The sequence below is a fragment of the Homarus americanus genome, unplaced genomic scaffold, assembly GCF_018991925.1.
Source record: "Homarus americanus isolate GMGI-L3 unplaced genomic scaffold, GMGI_Hamer_2.0 scaffold25013, whole genome shotgun sequence".
Taxonomy (NCBI): Eukaryota; Metazoa; Arthropoda; class Malacostraca; order Decapoda; family Nephropidae; genus Homarus; species Homarus americanus.
Window position 1 is genome coordinate 574,354 of NW_024722158.1, and position 21,009 is coordinate 595,362.

Genomic DNA, 21,009 nt, shown 5'->3' on the forward strand with positions numbered 1-21,009 from the left:
AAATCCAAATAATGTTATTAGCCTGCTGCACTGCATATACTTTTCAGTCATGTAGAATAAAAAGAGAAAACAGTTATTAGTAAAAAAATCATTTTGATTTAAATCATGATTTTTTTACTCTAATTTAAATCGATTTAAATCATGTGATTTAAATCATTTGATTTTAATCATAACAACCCTGGTTAAAATACTGTTATATTAGTGATATTCTATTCATACTGTGCTTGATATAATACATTCAAGGAAATGTAATATTTTTGCAACTACAATGCTGATGTCAACACAAGCGTGGTTACAGCGAGACTGACTAACTGAGGGTGCGCGGGAATGCGGGGTGGTGCGGGCGATGTGTGTGTGCAGTGTGTGGTGTCGCGCGCGATTTCAATAATGTATATTCCTTTGAATGTATATTCCTCCAGCGGCAATCCGCGTATTTGCAAATCCGTGTAAGTTTAACCTGCGTATGTTAAGGGCTGACTGTATTCAACAAGTTCCCTGAAAATCTCTTAATTTTATACCGTATTACTCATTATTGTGTCATCCATCATGCCACAAGTTGACTTGTTTCATGAACTATACATGTACGTGTAGTGATCTCTTGGTGAGGGGGGGGTGTGCAGTTGGTATCTCACACCATATGAGAAGGACTGATTTGCATCAGCTTACAGTTGCCATTTAGGGATTTTTCCAAAGCAATTATCCAATAGTACTGTATTTGGGATGAAATAAGTGGGTGTTAAAGCTTATTGTATTGATTTTGTGTACACCCACTAAAAAATTATTCGGCACCTGTGTCATATTTTCCGGCATGTTTGTGGTGTAGATTAATACAGTACAGTACAGTATAACCTTTTTCTTTTTTCTGTTCTTATTTTGTCGCCCTCCAAGCCCCGTTGTGGGTCGTTTGACCTGTGCCCGGGTGGGTAATTCCTGTAAAAGAATAAAATAAACAAATAAAAATAAAATATAAATAAATAAAATAAATACAGTACTCCCTCTTTATCGACGGGGGTTACGTTCTGTAGACGGCCGTCGATAAAGAAACCGTCGATACCGTGATGGTTACGTAATTTTTCTAACTATTATTAGCATATGTTGAATAAATGTACCTTTAAGCATTAATGCATTTCCTTTACACATAACCTTAAATAATAGTGTATAAATAATAATATAATAAGTGGACAAAAATACTAGCAAACTTACGATTTCATTTATTGAAGTGAACATCGGTCCTTACAGTAAACAATACAGTGTACAGTATATACAAGTGTGATGATTGAGGCTTATTAAAAGCCTGACCAGTCAGATGAGTATGATGAGTCAAGGTCTGCATCTTCTTGAGGGGTGTGGGCAGGTACTGCGTCTTGTTGTTGTGAGGTGCCGGCAGCTTCTACGTCTTGTTGTTGTGAGGTGTCGGCAGCTTCTGCCTCCTGTTGCAGGATGCCGGCAGGTTCGGCGATGGCAGGCACTCGGCGACTGAAGAAGTTGGTGATGGTGGTCTGTGCTTTCTTGCTTCTCATTTCCCTCTGCAGTTCTATATATGGCAACATAACATTTTCAATAGCTCTCTTTGCTTTAAGGGACCTATCAAGGGAGGGATCAATGTCATAGAGACGAGCAGAGAGGGCCTTACTCATTCTTATTACTTCACCAAGATTATCTAAAGTTAAGTTCTTATTTTCATCATCACTCACTTCATCTTCTGTTTCATCCTGCAGCTCCACTAATTGTTCTAGTTCATCACTTGTAAATGGATCCCCAACATTTCCCAATAACTCTTCTTGCACCTCTGCCGCTGTTAAGTCAGAGAACCCTTCACCTCCAACTTCATTTGCCATAGTTATTATGTTGCGTAACTGAGGCTCGGCTGTTGGGAACCCTGTGAATGTTGGGACAATTTCAGGCCACAATTTTTTCCAACATGATCGGACACAGTTCTGCGACAGTTCATTGTGGCTTTCAGCGATGAAGTTTATGCACTGTGCAATATCAAATTTCTTCCACATTTCTCTGGGTGTCACATCAGCATCCTTATCAAGGCACTCACGAATCATGCTGAAAGTCTTCTCTGCATATTTAGCCTTAAACACGACAATGACTCCCTGGTCCATTGGCTGGATGATGGAGGTGGTGTTTTTTGGCAGGAAAACCACCTCAATGTTGGGGTGGGTAGTCTTGAGTTCTTCAGAGTGGCCAGGGCAATTATCTAGATATAATACCACTTTGAACTCCATGCCAAGTTCATCCAGATAATTTTTCACCTCTCTAGCAAAGCAGTTTTTCAGCCAATCCACGCACAAATCAGATGTCATCCACGCTTTCTTGTTGTTCCTATAGAAAACTGGTAGCAAGTTCATGTTTTTATTTTTGAGAGCCCGAGGTCGTGCGGCAGTGTATAACAACATGGGCTTAATCATATGCCCTGCCGCATTCCCACATAGCATCACTGTCACTCGGTCCTTCGCAACTTTAAATCCAGGGGCACTTTTTTCCTCTTTAGAGATGTAGGTTCGGCGTGGCATCTTCTTCCACCATAGGCCTGTCTCATCAGCATTAAAAACTTGTTCCGGCCTATAACCCTTTTGTGCTATGTGGTTAGCAAACTCTGCAGGGTATGCTTCCCCTGCCACAGTGTCTGCTGATGCTGCTTCGCCAGTCACTTTTATATTATGCAGCCCATAACGATGTCTGAATTTCTCGAACCATCCTTTGCTAGCTGCAAATTTTTTCAAATTGTCACCATCACCCTGATTATCACCATCACCCTGATTATCACCATCACCCTGATCATCACCATCACCATCACCATGATCATCACCTTTAGAAAACTTATCATAAAGTTCCTTAGCTTTCTGCCTAATAAATTTCGAGTCAAGTGGTATGCGGCGGCGGTTTAGGTCCTCTATCCAAATGTTCAGTGCTTTTTCCATTTTAATGAGGGCATCATCACGCACATGGCTTGTCACTTTTGATGTCACTGGTGCACTTGAAGCTAAAGCGTGCTTCAGATCCTTTGCACGTCGTTTAATTCCACGCACACTGGATTCGTTGAGCCCAAAGTGGCGGCCAACAGCTGCATAGCTCATACCGCTGTCGAGTTGTTTCAGCACTTCATTCTTCTCATTCAGCGTCAGCACTCGTCTTGCCCTCTTAGGTGTAGATCCAGAGGGAGCAGCAGGTCGTTTGGGAGGCATGGTGATATAAATTGATGTGATGAACCACCAGCAAAAGTTGAAAATCAAAGACTGTTGCCCACGCGGCTTGGCTGATGTTTGTGTTCAGGGAAGGCGGGCCGCGGGTAGACGCTAGTCACGCCACTAGTGCCGCCTAGCGGCGAAAGTACAAATAAGGCCCGCAGAGTTCAAATAAAGCCAAAATAAAAATCCGGCTAAATAATCCGTCGATAATCGAAACCGTCGATAAAAAATCCGTTGATAAAGAGGGAGTACTGTACTGTATTGTATTATGCGTAAAGGTGCGAATAAATTTTAGTGGGTGTACATTAAAGCCCTCATAACACCATCTGTGAGAATTACTACACCACGTGAGGCCTCATAACACCATCTGTGAGGAATTACTACCATGGTCCTCATAACACCATCTGTGAGGGAATTACTACACCACATGGTCCCTCATAACACCATCTGTGCGGTAATGCAGAGGAACAGCACAAGCTCCTGCTGGACTTGAAGCAGAAGGGAGGTCGAGAAGAGGCAGGGACAGGTGCACATGGGTTATACTCAGGGGGAGGTAGTGGAAACAAGTGTGCCGACGCACAGGGCCAGGGGCAGCAGTGCACCCTCACCCCTCAACCCCCCCCCCCCACCGGGCATGCAGCTCAGCCTGCGGACAGAAGGAAGAACGGCGCCCGTGTAAACAATGAAATTTTTAACCACACCTGCAAAAATACAGTGTATATACACGTCTGCAACTTCTACAGAATGTGGGTGGGCGGGTTTTATTACTAAATGGGCGTTCATGATAAGAGGGAGGAGTTTGAAACACTACTAAGAGTACACCAACCAGATATTGTAGGAGTTGTAGAACTGTTGTACAAGAACAGGAGAATCGACCCAGAGGAATGTGAGTTCAGTATTGCTGGATATGACTCATTTACGAACCTAACTCAAGAATCCTGCAGGAGGGGTGTGGTTATCTACGCTAGGCAAGACCTTAGAGCCAGCCAGGCGAGGGTACAGGGAGAGGATGTCTTTGAAGAGTCCAAGTGGTGTAAAATTAAATTAAAGGGAGGGGACTTACTTATCGTCGGGTGTATCTACAGATCCCCGAACTGTAGCCCACTAAATCAAAGGAACTTAAGAACCTTAATAAACAATGCGGCGATGCTCAACCCCAGCCACCTCCTTATCATGGGGGACTTTAACTATGGCGACATCGACTGGAGAAACGAGTCCACCCCGAATGACTTGAATAATCCTGCTACTCTTTTTGTAGAAACTCTGAGAGATAATTTTCTGTTCCAACATGTGAGAGACCCGACACATTACAGAGGGGAGCAAACACCCAAGCCACTTGACCTCATCATAACAAACGAGGAGGGTATGGTGGCCAAACTGGAACACCTTGCCCCAGTTGGCACCAGTCACCATACAGTGTTGTCATTCAGATTTAACTGTTACCTAGTTCAAGATAAGGCCAGGCCAAGGTGCAAATATTACAAGGGAAATTACAATGGGATGAGGGAAGAGATGAGGGGTATCAACTGGCCTGACTTATTAAGGTACAAGAACGCAGACACTACGCTGAATATCATAACTAGTAAAATGACCCATTTGATCGATAAATATATACCCAAGACCAAACCCAGTGCTTCTAGGAATACGAGGGGATCCCTACACATGAACCATGCGGCGGTCGACAAAATTAAGAAGAAAACCCAGAAATTCAAGACGTGGGTTGGGTCAAACGATGAGCAAGACAGGAGGATGTATGCAAGAGCCAGAAACCAAGCAAAGATAGAGTGTAGGAGGGCTGAAAAGGAGTTCCAAAGGCTGGTTGCACGCGAGGTCAAGTCAAACCCAAAGGCGTTTTACCGCTATGCAAAGTCGAAATTGAAAACGCGAGTAGGAGTATCAGACCTGAGGCTTGAAGATGGTAGTTACGCAGATTCTGACCAGGATAAAGCTGAGGCATTGAACAGCTTCTTTTCCTCAGTGTTCACAAGAGAGGATGCAACTAACCTTCCTGCGTTTGAGGACAGACGGTTCGACACAGCACTGACCCACATTGTGTTCACAGAAGAGGGTATTAGAAATAAACTGTCCAGGCTAAAGGTCCATAAGAGTCCTGGACCTGACATGGTGCATCCTAGAGTGCTAAGGGAGCTGTGCAACGAGCTTGCAGAGCCCCTGAAGATTCTGTTTTGTAAATGCCTGGATGAACAAATGGTCCCCAGTGAATGGAAAGTGGCTTATGTGAGTCCTATCTTCAAGAAGGGCGATAGGCACTCCACGAACAACTATAGACCGGTGAGCCTGACCAGCATAATATGTAAAGTACTTGAGAGTATTATCAGAGATGCAGCGATGGAACATCTACTACGAAACAACCTTGTAAAAGATTGCCAACACGGTTTTATGCCGGGGCGCTCTTGCTTGACACAATTGCTCAAGGTATTGGATATTTGGACCCATATTCTAGAACGGGGTGGTAATATCGACAATATTTACCTAGATTTTGCCAAGGCTTTCGACAGTGTACCCCACGAAAGGCTGAAAATCAAACTGGAAGGGTACGGAATTCGGGGAAATGTCCTAGCGTGGATAGAAGACTTTCTACATGACCGCAAGCAATGTGTGGTGATTAATGGCACGAAATCGTCATCTGTACCTGTAACAAGTGGGGTACCGCAGGGTAGTGTATTGGGCCCGCTGTTGTTTGTTTGTTTCATAAATGATATGCCTGACGTTGTACACTCCTCCATACAAATGTTTGCCGATGGCGCCAAGTTATTTCGGGAAATTAAGAACCAAGCGGACTGTGAAGAGCTGCAGAAGGACCTCTGTGGGCTCCAGGAATGGTCGAAGGAATGGCTGCTGAGATTCAATGTCACGAAGTGTAAGAGGATGCACCTGGGGCGTACCAACGGTAAGGAGGCGTACCATATGTCCCAACGGGATGAAGAAAATGTACTAGTTGAGACTGTGTGTGAGAAGGACCTAGGTGTGTATGTTGACAATGAGCTGAAGTTCTCGGGCCATTGTGAGAAGAAGGTAAATCAGGCAAATAAATTATTGGGTCTTATAAGAAGGTCGTTCAGATATCTAGACGGTCCGTCCCTCGTGACGATCTTCAGGAGTGAAGTGCTTCCCCATCTGGAGTACTGTCACCCCATCTGGTCCCCGAGATATGCTAGGGACTGTCAGTTGGTTGAAAATGTTCAAAGGAGGGCCACCAAGCTGGTGCCTGCACTTCGGCATCTCAGCTACCCTGCGAGATTGGAGCGCCTGAACTTGCCTAGCTTATACTACAGACGGGCAAGGGGGGACCTAGTTGAGGTTTATAAGCATCTCAGGGGGCACTACTCAGTTGAATGTCCTTACTTGGAGCTGGCGGACGCTCGCCCCACAAGGGGTCACAGCTCAAGATTGAAGAAGCCGCAAGTCCGGAAAACCGTGAGGGCAAACTTTTTCGGAGTGAGGGTTGTAAACTCTTGGAACAATCTACCAGAAAGTGTTGTGACGGCACCGAGTGTGAGCTCTTTCAAGAGAAGACTTGACCAACACTGGAGCGGGTTCAGGTACATTCAGGAGCGGTGCATGCCCAGTATTGCCAACAGTGCGTGAGCAGAGGCGTGAGCCCAGGAGCGGCGAGCCGACCTTTTAGTGAAAGAATATAAAGGAAAGAGTCGTGACCCGATCGCTGGCGGCTAACAAGCCGATCAGTGGCGAGGATAAAAAGTAAAAGTAAAGGTCCTTCATAACACCATCTGTGAGGGAACTACTACACCACATGAGTTCCTCCTAACACCATCTGGGAGGGAGTTACTACACTACATGTTTGCTGTTCAACACCTACATTAATCTGTATGTTCACTGTATGTTCCTTTACCTTTCTCTAATGAAGGCTTTTGTTAAACCACTAATGTATGTAATAAGTCATTTATGTCCAGTGTATATTTTCAGCCTTCGGGCTGCAGGACTTTTTTAATAAACCGTTAATTATTATTACACACACACGCACGCAGGCACGCAGGCACACACATATTAAGACAACTAGCATCCAGTGAGGGTCTTGTTGTGTGACTGCATGGAGGTGAATTAAAGGATCAGCTGTTGAGGAGGTTATCGCTCGGCATCACTGGTGCATGTTACCACTCCTTTCCACTCCATCTCTCTAATTAATCACACCTTTCTGCTTTCTCACTCCATATTTTAAAATGTTATGTAATGTAATGTTGAAGGGATACAACTTTGCTCATTTATACTTTACTTATCACAATCTCTCTAAAATACTTTAAGTTTCGTGTTTATTCAAGACATCTTCAGGTCTTGAGACCCACTAATCCCCAGCCACCCAAGAAAGTGTGAACTGACATTCCATCAGAAGGTCAGTAATATGAGACCACTAATTCCCCACCCTACCTCAACCAGACATTGAGTCAGGTCTGGTCCCTCCCCAAAATACTTGAGTTTTTGTCTTTATTCAAGACATTTTCAGAATATGCTCTCAATTTTCGACTTCGGAAAATTTTTTCCCAAAGCCGGAATTTTTTTAAATTCCGGCTTTGAGAATGCTTTTCCGAGCTAATTTCAATTCCTGCTATCAGAGAGTTTCGGCTTTGAGGGATTCCGGCTAACGAAGATATTACTGTACTGTATTTAGATATTATTCACCGAGGCACTTTTTAGGAGTCAACACTTGACATATGACATTGGGTAAGGCGGTGGTGGTAGTAGAGGCAGATAGGAATCCCTCCCTCCCGTGACTCACCGCTACTCGTGAATCCTCCTCTTCCACCTGCCTGTACACCCACCCATACCTTTACACTACCGCCCCTCATGTTCTCATCGCACCCGCACCCGCCCATAGACACCCACAATGCCTGCCTAGTACAGATGCCCACTTGCAGCATAGAATCCCCATTTTTTTCAACTTCCCTCCTGAATTTTCCCAGTGAGTTGAAGATCACTAAACCAAACAATTGCAGATCATTTAATAACCAAGGGTGCTAGAAATGTTAAATTGATAAACCGAATATTGCCAAGTGAACAAATGCTAAACGGCGCATCCCTGTACAGTAACTGCATTTTTAAACATTTAAACAACAAACATTACAAGCAACTGCTCTAGTAACGTTTGTTTGTAAGAAGCCGTAGTTAACACTGAAAGATATTTTAATGTTTTTAAAGGTACCGGTACGTGTAGGGACTCCCATAATATGACTGGTGTAAACACTGACCTGAGGATGAGTTCAGTAACAGTCATCCTTCTGGATAAAATTAGAGGTTGACCTTTTATACCTGTTGTATAAGATGACCCCAAGTTTTGAACAGAAAGATTGGAGACTCAAAGGTGGACTTACAAGCTGCAATATGTGGTACCTAGATTTTGCCATGGTTGAGAATAAAACTGGAAGGGAATGGGATTTGGGATAGTGTCCTAGCATGGATTGAAGACTTTCTTCATGACTGCAAGCAATGTGTGGTGATTAATGGCTTGAAATCGTCATGTGTAACCGTGACAAGTGGGGTACCACAGGGCAGCGTACTGGGCTCTTGGTTTTTGTTTGTTTCATAAGTGACATGCCAGAAGCTATATACTCCTCCATTCAAATGGTTGTGGATATTGCCATATTATTCAGGGAAATGAAGTACCAAACAGACTGCGAAGATCTACAGAAAGATTCCTGTCAGCTTCAAGAATGGTCGAAGAAATGGCTGTTTATATTTAATGTCATAAAGTGTAAGAGGATGCACCTAGGTCATATCAACAGTAAGGAGGCGTATCATATGTTCCAATGGGACGAAGAAACTCCATTAATAGAGACCGAATGTGAAAAGGACATGGGTGTGTTTATTGACAATGAAATGAAGTTCTCGGGCCATTTTGAGAAGGTGAATTAAGCAACTAAACAAGTAGGGCCCTCTTATAATGATCTTCAAGAGTGAGGTGCTTCCTCATCTGGTCCCCGAGGTATGCTAAAGACTGTCAGTTGGTTGAAAATGTCCAAAGGAGGGCCACCAGACTGATGCCTGCCTAACGGCACCTCAATAACCCAGAGAGATTAGAGTGCCTGCAACTACCTAGCTTCTACTATAGACTTGCAAAGGGGGGGACTTAATTGAAGTTTATAAATATTTCAGAGAGCACTATTCAATTGTGTGTTAATACCTGGAGCTGGCAGATGCCTGCCCCACTAGAGGTCACAGCTCAAGGTTGAAGAAGACAAGTCCAGAAAACTGTGAGGGAAAACTTTTTCAGAGTGAGAGTTGTGAGCTCTTTCATGACCAGACTTGACCACCACTTTTGCAGATACAGATATATTCAGGAGACAGTGCTTACCAAAAGTGTTTAACAGAGACATGACCAACTGCCCAAGCAGCTAATGAGCTGATCAGTGGTGAAGAGGATAAAAGTAATGAAGTTTTTCCTGCCCAGCTTGCTCTGGGTTTATTGATATTTACATGTCTTAGGGTTGGCTTTAATCAGTTTAAAAGATTTAGTAATTGTTACTTTCTCATACTATGAACATTTTATATTTGACATACAGGGTACTGTATATTTTCCTCTCATAGGCCCCATGCCTATTGGTTCCATAAACAGCAAACTTTAAGCAATTAACAAAACATATAATGAACTTTGAGTTAATTGAGAAATACTGTACAGTGGTCCCTCGGTTAACGAGCACAATCCGTTCCAGCAGGTTGCTCGTTAACCGAAAATCTCATTAACCAAAGCCATTGTTTCAATGGATTTTTGGGTAATTGGTTCCAGCTCACCGAAAATTGCCTAAATTATTATTTTTTCTTAGAAATGGACACTTACCTTGAGGTGTGTATGTAGAAGGCTCCTGGATGATGATACTGATGTGAATTTGAAGTGGGAGGTGGAGGAGGAGAAGGGAGAAGAGAAGGAAGTGGAGGTGGAGGAGAAGCATTTTACTGCTTCTTGGAAGGTGAGTCACCTTCCATGAAAATGTCAGGAACCTCTGGACTGACAGATTCTCCACCATGAACATCCTCTCTCCTTCTTGAAGTGGAAGGCTGAGGGCTAGCATCATCCTCTCCTTGAAGTGGAAGGCTGAGGGCTAGCATCTTGTTCCCTCTGCCTTTTACTGAAGAAAGTCAATTGTGGTCTGTGGGGCATCTCTCCTCCTCACCATTAACTTATGTTTAAAGGAGGAGACCATTGAGTCCTCAACATGACACAAAGTTAGTTCAGTTTTTTCCACATCTGGGTGCTTTGAAGCCAGTTCCCTGAACTTCTTCCAGTGGTAAATCACATCTTTCAACTCTTTAGTTGACATATGTTCATCACTTTCAATTTCCTCCTCACCACTGTCAGCCTCTAACATCTCATCCAGTTGCTTCAAGTCATCAGGAGTAAGTTCCTCCTCATGAGACAATTGAGGGATCTAGTGGAGACTTCTTGCCATGATGACACAATCAATTTTACAGCCTCCAGGATGTTGAATTGTGTCTTCCAGAACTGTTTCAGTGTTAGTTCAGGATCATTGGAAGTTGCCTGATGACACCTCCTAAACATTTTCTTCATGTACAACTTCTTGAAGTTGCTGATCACATTCTGGTCCATTGGCTGTATGATTGATGTAGTGTTGGGAGGCAAAAACAACACTTTTACGAAGTCAAATTGATACTCCAAAGTTCTGGCAAGTTCAGGGTCATGACCAGGAGCATTATCCATGAGGAGAAGAGCCTTTAAAGGGAGTTTATTGGTGGTTAGGTAGCTCTTGACAGAAGGGCAAAACACATCAACAGCCCATTCATTAAAGAGCTGTCTTGTCACCCATGCCTTACGGTTGGACTTCCAATAAACTCCAAGCTTTGTTCTTACCACTTTCTGTTGCTTGAACACCCTGGGGTTTTCAGAGTGGTAGACAAGCATAGGCTTCAGTCGGAAATCCCTGAAGCATTGGCACCAAGCAATAGAGTGAGACGGTCTTTCATGGGTTTATGCCCAGGTAAAGAGGCTTCATCTCTGGTGATGAATGTTCTTTTGGGCATCTTTTTCCAGAACAGCCCAGTTTCGTCCACATTGAACACTTGCTGTGGAAGAAAATTTTCTTCTTCCATCAGTTCTTTAATTTCCACTAAAAACTTTGCTGCCTCTTCCTTATCAGCACTAGCAGCTTCACCATGCCTAACAACACTGAAAATGTCACTTCTTTTCTTTAATTTTTCGAACCAGCCTTTGCTGGCCCGAAAATCTTCAAATTCTGTGCCTGAAGAACCAGGTTGATTTGTCTTTAAATGTTCGTATATCTCCCTGGCTCTTTCACAAATGAATTCAGTAGAAACTGAATCACCTTTCATCTGTTTTTCCCTAATCCAGATGAGAAGTAACCTCTCAGTTTCTGCAATTACGGATCTACTTTTAAACACTCTGGTAGATTTGTCTCTCACTTTCACTTCTTTAAATTTGTCTTTCTGTGCAAGAATTGTCGACACAGTTGATGTCGCCATGCCATATTCTTTGCATAGCGCATTTGTTCTAATGCCTTGTTCATGTTTTCTTATAATTCCCTGCTTGGTTTGGATTGAAATCACCTTTCTTAATCTCTTAGGCCCCATGCTGGATTCAAACAATGTCAACACATGATCATTTAGGTATAAACTTGCTGTAAATCAAGAATATTTTCTTTAAAATAACACTGCACTGCGCTATATATTGTCAATATGTAAAATAAATTTCAAAATGACCAATAATTTGCTTGGAAACACAGAAAAAAGGGTTTAGTTGAAGAGTCTCAAGCAAGATGTTACCTCCACTGAAAACAGAGAGAGACTAACGCTTGTTTGCTGTGTTAAGAGGCTGGATGGCACGCATAAAACTAGTCACTTTACCTTCAATTATGTTCAATAATTGTTAAAATGACTAAAAAAGTTAATATTAAACTTTTAAAATTATTGAATAGTATAAACTTCTTGATATTTACTAAAATAGTAAGGAATTTAAGCCCTAGAACCGATTACTGTATTGGCGGACTAATACTACAGCTGGTTGACCGCCAAGTGCAAGCGAAAACTTGTTGAGGTCGGCTCGTAAGAAACTCGTTAACCGAGGGATTGCTTGTTAACCGAAGTTAAGAATCTTATGGGAGGTAACTCGTTAAACCGAAATCTCGTTAACCGAGGCGCTCGTTAACCGAGGGATCACTGTACATACATTATAACATTCATGTTTTTGTAACATTACAGCTATGTTTGTTGACAGTGGCTCATCTCTTCATATTTTTGTTGTTTTCATATGTTTTGAGAAACAGCCTGCAAGTTAGTAAACCAGCCAAGGTGCCCAGGAAAGTCATTAATAGGGACATGAAAACGAAAGTGATATGAAGGGTTGAGGCAAGTGAGCGTCAGGTCGATGTGGGCTAGTCTACCACGTCCTTGGTTGCAATAAAGGTTTCCCGCACAAGGAATAAGCTGCTGGAGACAATTGAGAGCCGACTGAGCATGTGGGTGGAAGACCAGAACCAGTGCCATATGCCTTATACCAGCTTATTATTATGCAGAAGCCAAGAAGCCTTCTTACCTACCTACAGGTGTAGGAGCACGAAGGTAGGATCCTCAGTGGAAAATTTCACTGCCAGTCGAAGCTGGTTTGAGAAATTTAAGCATTGTAGCAACCTGCACAGCATCCGTCTCACAGGCGAATTTGCAAGTGCTGATGAAAAGGCAACCCTTGATTTCCCTGACACATTTAAACAGGTTGTTCAGCAAGGAAAATACTCACCAGAACTCCTTGAGAAACAAATACTGACAAATTTGTTGCACTAAATTGAACTTTCACTAAAAGGAAATCCATTATAAGGATTTTTTTTGGGGAATAGCCTACCCGGGCACAGGTCATCGATTCAATGGGGCTTAGGGGGCAAAAAAATTTGAGTAAAAATAAATTAAAAAGAGAAAAGAAAAAGATTACATTAATCTACACCGCGAAGATACTGGAAAACCCGCTTTTTGAAGTGAGACAGATTGTATGAGTATGGAAACACAGAAGGAGGCAGAGCATTCCACAGTTTGGCTGTGTGAGGAAAGAAGGATGTACAGTATGGTCGGGATATATCGCGACTTTATATAACGATTTTTTTATATCGCGGCTACCAAAATTATCAAAATTTTCTTATATATATATATATATAGCGTTAATTTTTTTTATTTCGCGGGGGAACTCAGTTATGAAATATTTCAAATGTACCGCCATGGCAAACAAATGCGTTATTTGCTCACCAGAGGCGCCACCGTGGCTGCTCACTCACACATTCACGCTCGCCCGCTCAGTCTTTCTGAGTGAGTGACGAGAAAGCAGCCGACTCTGCTGCAGCTTACGACTTGTAAGGTGAGTGTAAATGGGTTTCTAGTGACGTGTGAAGTGAAGAAAATGGAAAGCTTAATGGAAAAGATTTGATACTGTAAGTAATATTTTTGGTGTCGTTTATGGAGGTGTGGGATTGTCAAGTGAGGGTGGCAGTGTGGCGTCTGGTGTTCCCAGGATGGTGCGTCAGCTGCCAAGTCTGGTGTTCCCAGGATGGTGCGTCAGCTGCCAAGTCTGGTGTTCCCAGAGTCTAGTGTTCACTGGTGCTTTAGTTAGTAAGAAAATAACTCGTTAAGTCAAGTTTAGTAACTCTTTTGGGCCTTCAGAACCTAACCCTATTTTCCCATTGATTACATGTATAATTATATATCGCGATTTAGTATATAGCGAACATCGTTGGACCCTATCTCGCGTTATGTCCCCACCCTACTGTATTGTAATGGGTTATTCTAGTGTGACCGACATCAACAGAGAAACAGTGGGCACCGCGGGCAAGCCGTGTGTTATGAGCCCACGGCCTTGCCGGCGGTACACAGGATGCCAGATCCACCGAACATTGCCCATTAAAGTACCTGTAAAAGAGAGAGAGTGAAGCAACATTGAGGTGAAGAGGAAGGGAAGAAGGATTCCACTAGGCAACAAATTAAAAAAAAAAAAAAAATTCCGTAACATGGTTGAGAGCAGCTTCCTATTGGTAATTTTGAGGTGCTGATTTCATATCAGGCAATAAAAATTCTCTGGCACGTACAGTTTATTTGTTATACAAAAAAATTAAATCTTACAAATACAAAAGCTGAAATATTTTATTTTTCCTGTAATTCCTGTTACATTTCTTCCACATCATCACTAAAATTCAATAAAGAATGAAAACAATCGTAAGAAGACACAAAAAATATTACATTAGCCTCTGTATGGGCATTTGATATGTTATTTCATCCTCTTATGTGTTGTATTGTCCTCCGATTGTAAACATCAGCAATAGTCCCCCATTATGGTAGGATCCCATCAACCTTGGTACCTTTCCTCCATACGTCTGATGTCCTGATGAAATCACTCTTCCTGTTCACCACTAACCTCCGCCAGATTCTCAGGAAAAAAAGTCCAAGTGTGAGTGTAGGAGGTGAACTTTCAGAGACATCCTGCATCCTAAGTTTTTGTAGTTTTTTAAGAGTTCCTCTACAAGTTGGCAATAGTTTTCTTCCTTCTTGTTTCCAAGAAACCCCTTGACTACAGATGTGAAGGATTTCCATGCAGCTAGCTCATTTTCATTCATTTTGTTTTCAAAGTCATCATCACGAAGTAACTTTCTTATCTGTGGGCCAACAAAGATACCCACTGTGACTTGAGCATCGCCGAGCTGTGTGAGTTTTCCCCTCAAGTACACGAACCCATCACCTTGTTTGTCCACAGCCTTCACAAAATTATTCATTAGTCCCAGCTTGATGTGTCAAGGAGGTAGAAGTACATCGTTTGGGTCTACCAAGGGAGTATATATAATGTTGCCTTTTCCTGGAACAAACTCTTCTCTCTTTGGCCAGTCCTTTGTGTTGTAGTGTTTTTCTGTTGCTCTGCTGTCCCATGAACACAGAAAACAGCAATATTTCGTGAACCCTCCTTGAAGGCCGAGTAGAAGGGCTATATAACCTTCAAGTCGCTGCAAATCTGCCATCTATGCTCCTTGTATTTAATAGCGGTCAGTATTTCTCCATACTATCATACGTTTCCTTCAAACCTACAGAATGCGCTACTGGAACCGAGGGCTTCTGGTTCCCATTATGCAACAGTACTGCTTTCAAACTAAACTTGGAGGAATCTATGAAAAGCTGCCATTCCTTTGAACATAAGAACATAAGTAGTCTGCAATAGGCCGGTTGGCCTGTGCATGGCAGCTCCTGTCGAGAGTTACTACCACTCTCTATCATCCATGAATCTATCTAGCCTCCTTTTGAAACTTTCCAGAGTTCCAGCACTTACTACAAAGTTGCTAAGCTTGTTCCACTCGTCCACCACCCTATTTGTGAACCAGTTCCTTCCTATCTCCCTCCTAAACCTAAACTTATCCTACTTAAATCCGTTGCTCCGAGTCCTATCCTGCTCGGATATTATAAGAACTTTATCTATATCCCCTTTATTGATTCCTTTCACCCACTTAAATACTTCTATCACATCTCCCCGCACTCTTCGTCGTTCTAGGGAATGCAAGTTAAGTTTCTTTAACCTATCCTGATATGAAAGGTTTCTAAGTCCCGGAATCATTTTCGTCATTCTTTGCTGCACCGACTCTAGTGAATTGATATCCATTCTATAATAAGGGCACCAGAACTGAGCCGCATAATCGAGGTGCGGCCTGACTAGCGCAAGATATAGTTGCAATAAGACCTCTGCACTCTTATTACTTACACTTGTAGATATAAAACCCAATACTCTGTTCGCCTTATTTCGAACATTAACGCACTGTTTTCTAGGCCATAGGTCCGGGCTTACAAGTACCCCTAGGTCTCTTTCACAAGTCGACTTCTCTAGGTTGATGTTGTTAAGGCTGTATACATTGTCAGTATTTGTTCTCCCAACTCAGACAGCGGTCCATCTACATCAGTACACTCACAGAGGGAATCCTGCTTACTGTAGAATGAAGACAATGTAATACTGTATTTCTTTTCCTAAAAACAGAAATTCTTATCTGTTTCACTACCAAGTTCCATTCCTGCAGTCTGATGTTAAAAGTTCCGCTTGCTGTTTCGACAGACGGAGATCACGCACAAGATCATTAACGTTCATTTTGTTCAATAAGACGTGGTTCATTGGCAGTCTGGTCAATGAAAGGAGGATCAGGGGATGATTCTGGGATTTCTTCCTCAATTTCCTCATCCGAAGTTGAGAGGTCTTCCAAATTAGCCGGTGGTGTAGGTATAGGGAGGCCTTATTGCCGAAGGTACATTTGGATACTCAATTTGGTGAATTAACACAGCTTCGGCATTGTATTCTCTCCATTCTCTTGTTCAGTATTGCTAACCTTGCATTTAATAATAATTAGACCTGACTTCTACACATGTGCGACCACGACCTGCCCGGACTGACGCACTCTTAAGAATAGATAAAAAAAAAAAAAAAAAAAAATTTAGATGACAACATTTTCTATACTGAATAAGTTTCAGTTAATGAATGTCGTATAATTAGAAAATTAGGGCCCTGTGTACTTCAGCTGACTACATTGTGCTGATGCGTTCAGTCACACTGTATCCATTCCTATTATTTATTACTTCACTGTACTGTATCCATTCATCATTACTTACTGTACTGTATTTCATTATAGATTTTATCAAAAAAATTTTTTTTTTTTTTTTTATCTATGTCGGATTCACGACTATGTCGACTTACTACCTGATTTGGGTCCCCAACCCCGTCGAAGTTGGGGCTCAGGTGTATATCCTTCCAACACAAGTATGTATCTTATGTTCTACACTACATATAATAATATATATCCAAAAAATGTTACATGACTGACATTTTTATTGCCCACAAGTAAGAAGTCCAAAAATCCGAACTGCTTGGGGATTGGGTGTCCGATTTCGGATTTTCCGGATTCTCATGCACTTTAAAATTCAAATTTTAGAAATAAAGAAGAGGTGAATAGGTATTTTGATAGTTTATTCATTAGCAAATATATCATGCTTCATTTATCAAGATGAGCAGTTTTAATGAAAAGCCAGAATCAGAATTTTATTCTTGCCTTTTTTATATCATAACTGGATTTCCAATGTCGATATGTTCTCATTAAACAGTATGCTCAACACCACACTTAGTTTCAATTATTTCAAGTTTGCTCACCAATTCAACGGTTCTTTTTCTCTTCACACAACGGTTTATCCACTTAGAGCTGGTTGTACAGTACTCTGTAAAATGGAAAGAAGTAGACCAAAATATTGTTATATTACAATGGTATTCTATTCATACTGTGCTGATATAATGCATTCACGGAAATGTAATATTTTTGCTGAAATGACGTATGTATTGTGGTGTGAAAAAATAAGTCAGATTTAAAACAATTACTTTCGCTTTTCTTTCACAAAAGATGCTACCGAATTGCTTTTCTAATGTTATCACAAACTATTGTATTACAATAATATTCTATCCTAATTGACTTGAATAAATTTACGATACCATATTTCTGATTTTTCATTAAAATCCATCAAAATCATTTTCCTTGTCATCACTATGCACCGTAAACAGCCCCAGTCCTCCCTTGAACAGGGCTAGAGGTAACGTGTCTTTTCGAATCATTTTCAGTTAAAAACTATTACATCACACGATATTTTTACCTAAACTGCACCTGAAGAATATATTCTTGTAAATAACTAGTAGTTTTGCTGAAACGTGATGTATTTCAATGTAAAATAGATAAACATGACTAAAACAAAAGACTTTACCTAAGCCCATGTTCTTGAGATGTTACTCGCTTTATAGTTTCGTTTAAAATTCTGTTATATTACAATGATATTCTATCTCAAAGTGCTTGATATAATACATTCACGGAAATGTAGTATTTTGCTGAAATTACGACGATACAGTGAAAGTGGATAAAATCGCGAATAAAATCAATGACTTTCGCTTCTCGCCAAAAGATGTTACCATAACGCTCAATGGTTCAGTTAAAAACTGGCAATAATATTCTCCATTGACTTGAATAAATACTTGAAGAAATATACCATTTTGTTGAAACTCACCCGCTTTCAGTGTAAAGTGTCGTAATAATAAATGGTAAACAATTTGCCTTCGCATCAGAGCCAGGCACGAGCCCCAGTTTTTAGGTGAGCGTATATTTTTTCTGAAGGTTTTGTTGTTCCATCCCAAAACGTGGGTCGAACTATAAACGAGGAATATTATAATTAACAATGATTTCTTGGTCAAAATCAGGGTCGCACCTATAAAACCAGGCAGATTATATATACGTATGTTGTCAAAGTTTGATTGCTCGTTTAAAGTGGCAAACTCGTGGTCGCTTGTTGTCCCAGTAGCTGTGGCATCTAGTTACAGCCACAAGCATAAAAAAAAGCCCGCTAAAAAAAAAATTTTGAAAAGTCCCGATAACAAGCATTGCATTGACTGGATAATGCCTCCTCAATATTACCATGTAATTCAATTGATAGTAGGAACATCATAGAATCTAGTCTTATTAAATACCGCAAGCATCCAACATGAATTTGAGTAACCAGTATGTACAAGCTGGACAATTTTGTAATTAAGAAGATTTGTGATCAGAGGAGAAGGCCGGTCACTTGACCATCTGACCTGACCACCAACCGCTAGTGCTATTTAAAGATTAGTAAGGTCATTACCTAATACCTGACCATTGTGGACCTGGTCTCACCTCTGTATATATACACCTTGATTTGTATTACTCTCTCTGTCTGTACTCACCCCTGAAGATGTGAATTACTAAAGAAGTTGGGAAATTTCTGTGTTTTCTTTTTCCTTGTGTTATATATATATATATATATATATATATATATATATATATATATATATATATATATATATATATATATATATATATATATATATATATATATATATTCTATTAGCCCAATAGCACGCGGGACTTACATACAATCAGTCAATCATTATATATATATATATATATATATATATATATATATATATATATATATATTTTTTTTTTTTTTTACGGGCGAATTAGCCCATTTGGGCACAAGTCACTGACCCACATCGGGGCCTAGGGGGCAAAAATGTAATAATAATAATAATAATAATAATAATAATAATAATAATAATAAAGAACCATAAAGAAATACAAACATGAAAAAAAATCAAGAGAGAGAAACAATATATGTATGTTGTGTTGTCAAAGGTAAGAGAAACAATTGAGACCCTGCAATTGTGTGTAAAGGAGGCAGAAAGTCAGATCAGCAACCTGGGACTTGGTCACAATTTGTATGATGCCATATGGCAGCAGGGTCTACCATTAGACAACACATAATTCTTCCAATATCTTCCCAGGCAGTAGTACCTCCCTGTTTGGTAGCTACCTACTATTTGAGATCAGCACCCCAAAATTAATAAAGTGTAGCATATTTGAACCATCTTACCAAAACCTTGTCAACTAGTGTTATCAACTAAAGGAGGAGAGTTAAGAAGACAAAATCCCTTTGATTCCACCTTATCTAACAGTTGGACAGAAGAAGAGCCACCCCAGATATGAGAACATACTGTACATATAATGTTACCTATCCTGTGTAACATATTAGAACAAATGTATTATTATTGCACATAATTTGTATAGTTCCTTATGAAGACACCTTGTACAGCATATTGACAATATTTTCCTTACCCTCAGGTATGTGGATCGACTGGCTGATTCTCTCAAATCCAAACTTGCTATTGGGGATAAACTAGCCGAATCCCAAATAGCTGCCAGACAACGTAAACAAGACACTGCTGAGGAACAACGAAGCCTCATGCCAAAACTAGCACTCATCATTGACCGCACAAAAGAACTACAATCTCACATAGCGGAACATATCTCCAAGCGCTACAAAAATAGACCTGTGAACTTGATGGGTGCTTACATTAGTATGCAGTTGTGAATTACTTTGATATTAAATCACTATAAATTTTGTATGTCATTTTCATATTGCATTATAAAATACTTAGATAAAATACGTTTAATTTTCTTCATCTTTTTTTAATGATACAGTACAGTATTATGGAATATGACACAAAAAGGAAAATTATATTATTCTATGGTATCCTCCATTCTTATCAGCCTTTTCCCACTATGATGCAGAGTGACCAGAAGAATTACTAACGCGATGATTCTCCCTTCATTTACTGTCATAAGGTCACCTGTTACTGCATATAGCCTATCACCACCCATCAGCAACACCTAACTCCTCAAAAAAAAAACATTCAATGCTTTGCTCTCCTGCTATTTACAAGAACCATTGGTTCCTAGATTTTTTCTTCCTCCTCTGCTGAGAATCCTTCATCTCATCCTTCCATCTCAATCTTTACAAATTGTCAGTCCTCTCCTATTGCTTCCTACATTGTCTTGATTATCTGAGAATTTTTTGTTTGTTTCATGTACAGAAATGTATTGTACTTTATATAGTTCATAGCATTTACTTATTTTGACAAGAGCAATATTTTTTTATAGGTTTACTGTACTTGTTTAAATTTGGTAAACAAAAAAACCAATCCCTTGTCTCTTAATGTTAATTTTTTTCATAGAAAATCAAGTTTTTCATATCATAATTTATGTGTACAGTATAGTCTGGATTTACGCGGTCAATTGAACCCGTGGAGGTCCGCGTAAACGAAATAACAGAACATATGGGATTAATTGAAATAGAGACTGGGCCGACCCCAGACTACCCTTTTTCCGACAAAATACGTACATTGTAGTAAAAGTAACATCTTAATTTTATGATGGTATGCACATACAATTAATATTTAAGAGAAATACAGTCGCCG

The 21,009-nt window shown here is 40.7% G+C and overlaps 1 protein-coding gene across 1 annotated transcript in view; it reads left to right on the forward strand.

Annotated features, from left to right (window-relative positions):
* Positions 1-20,155, forward strand: part of LOC121862052 (CDK5 regulatory subunit-associated protein 3-like) — a gene marked incomplete at its 5' end in the record, with an annotated part of 81,076 nt that extends 60,921 nt beyond the window's left edge. The window contains 1 exon segment of the mRNA XM_042359986.1: positions 19,874-20,155. Within this exon segment, the coding sequence (XP_042215920.1) occupies positions 19,874-20,123 (250 nt within the window).
* Positions 20,156-21,009: the final 854 nt, after the last annotated feature.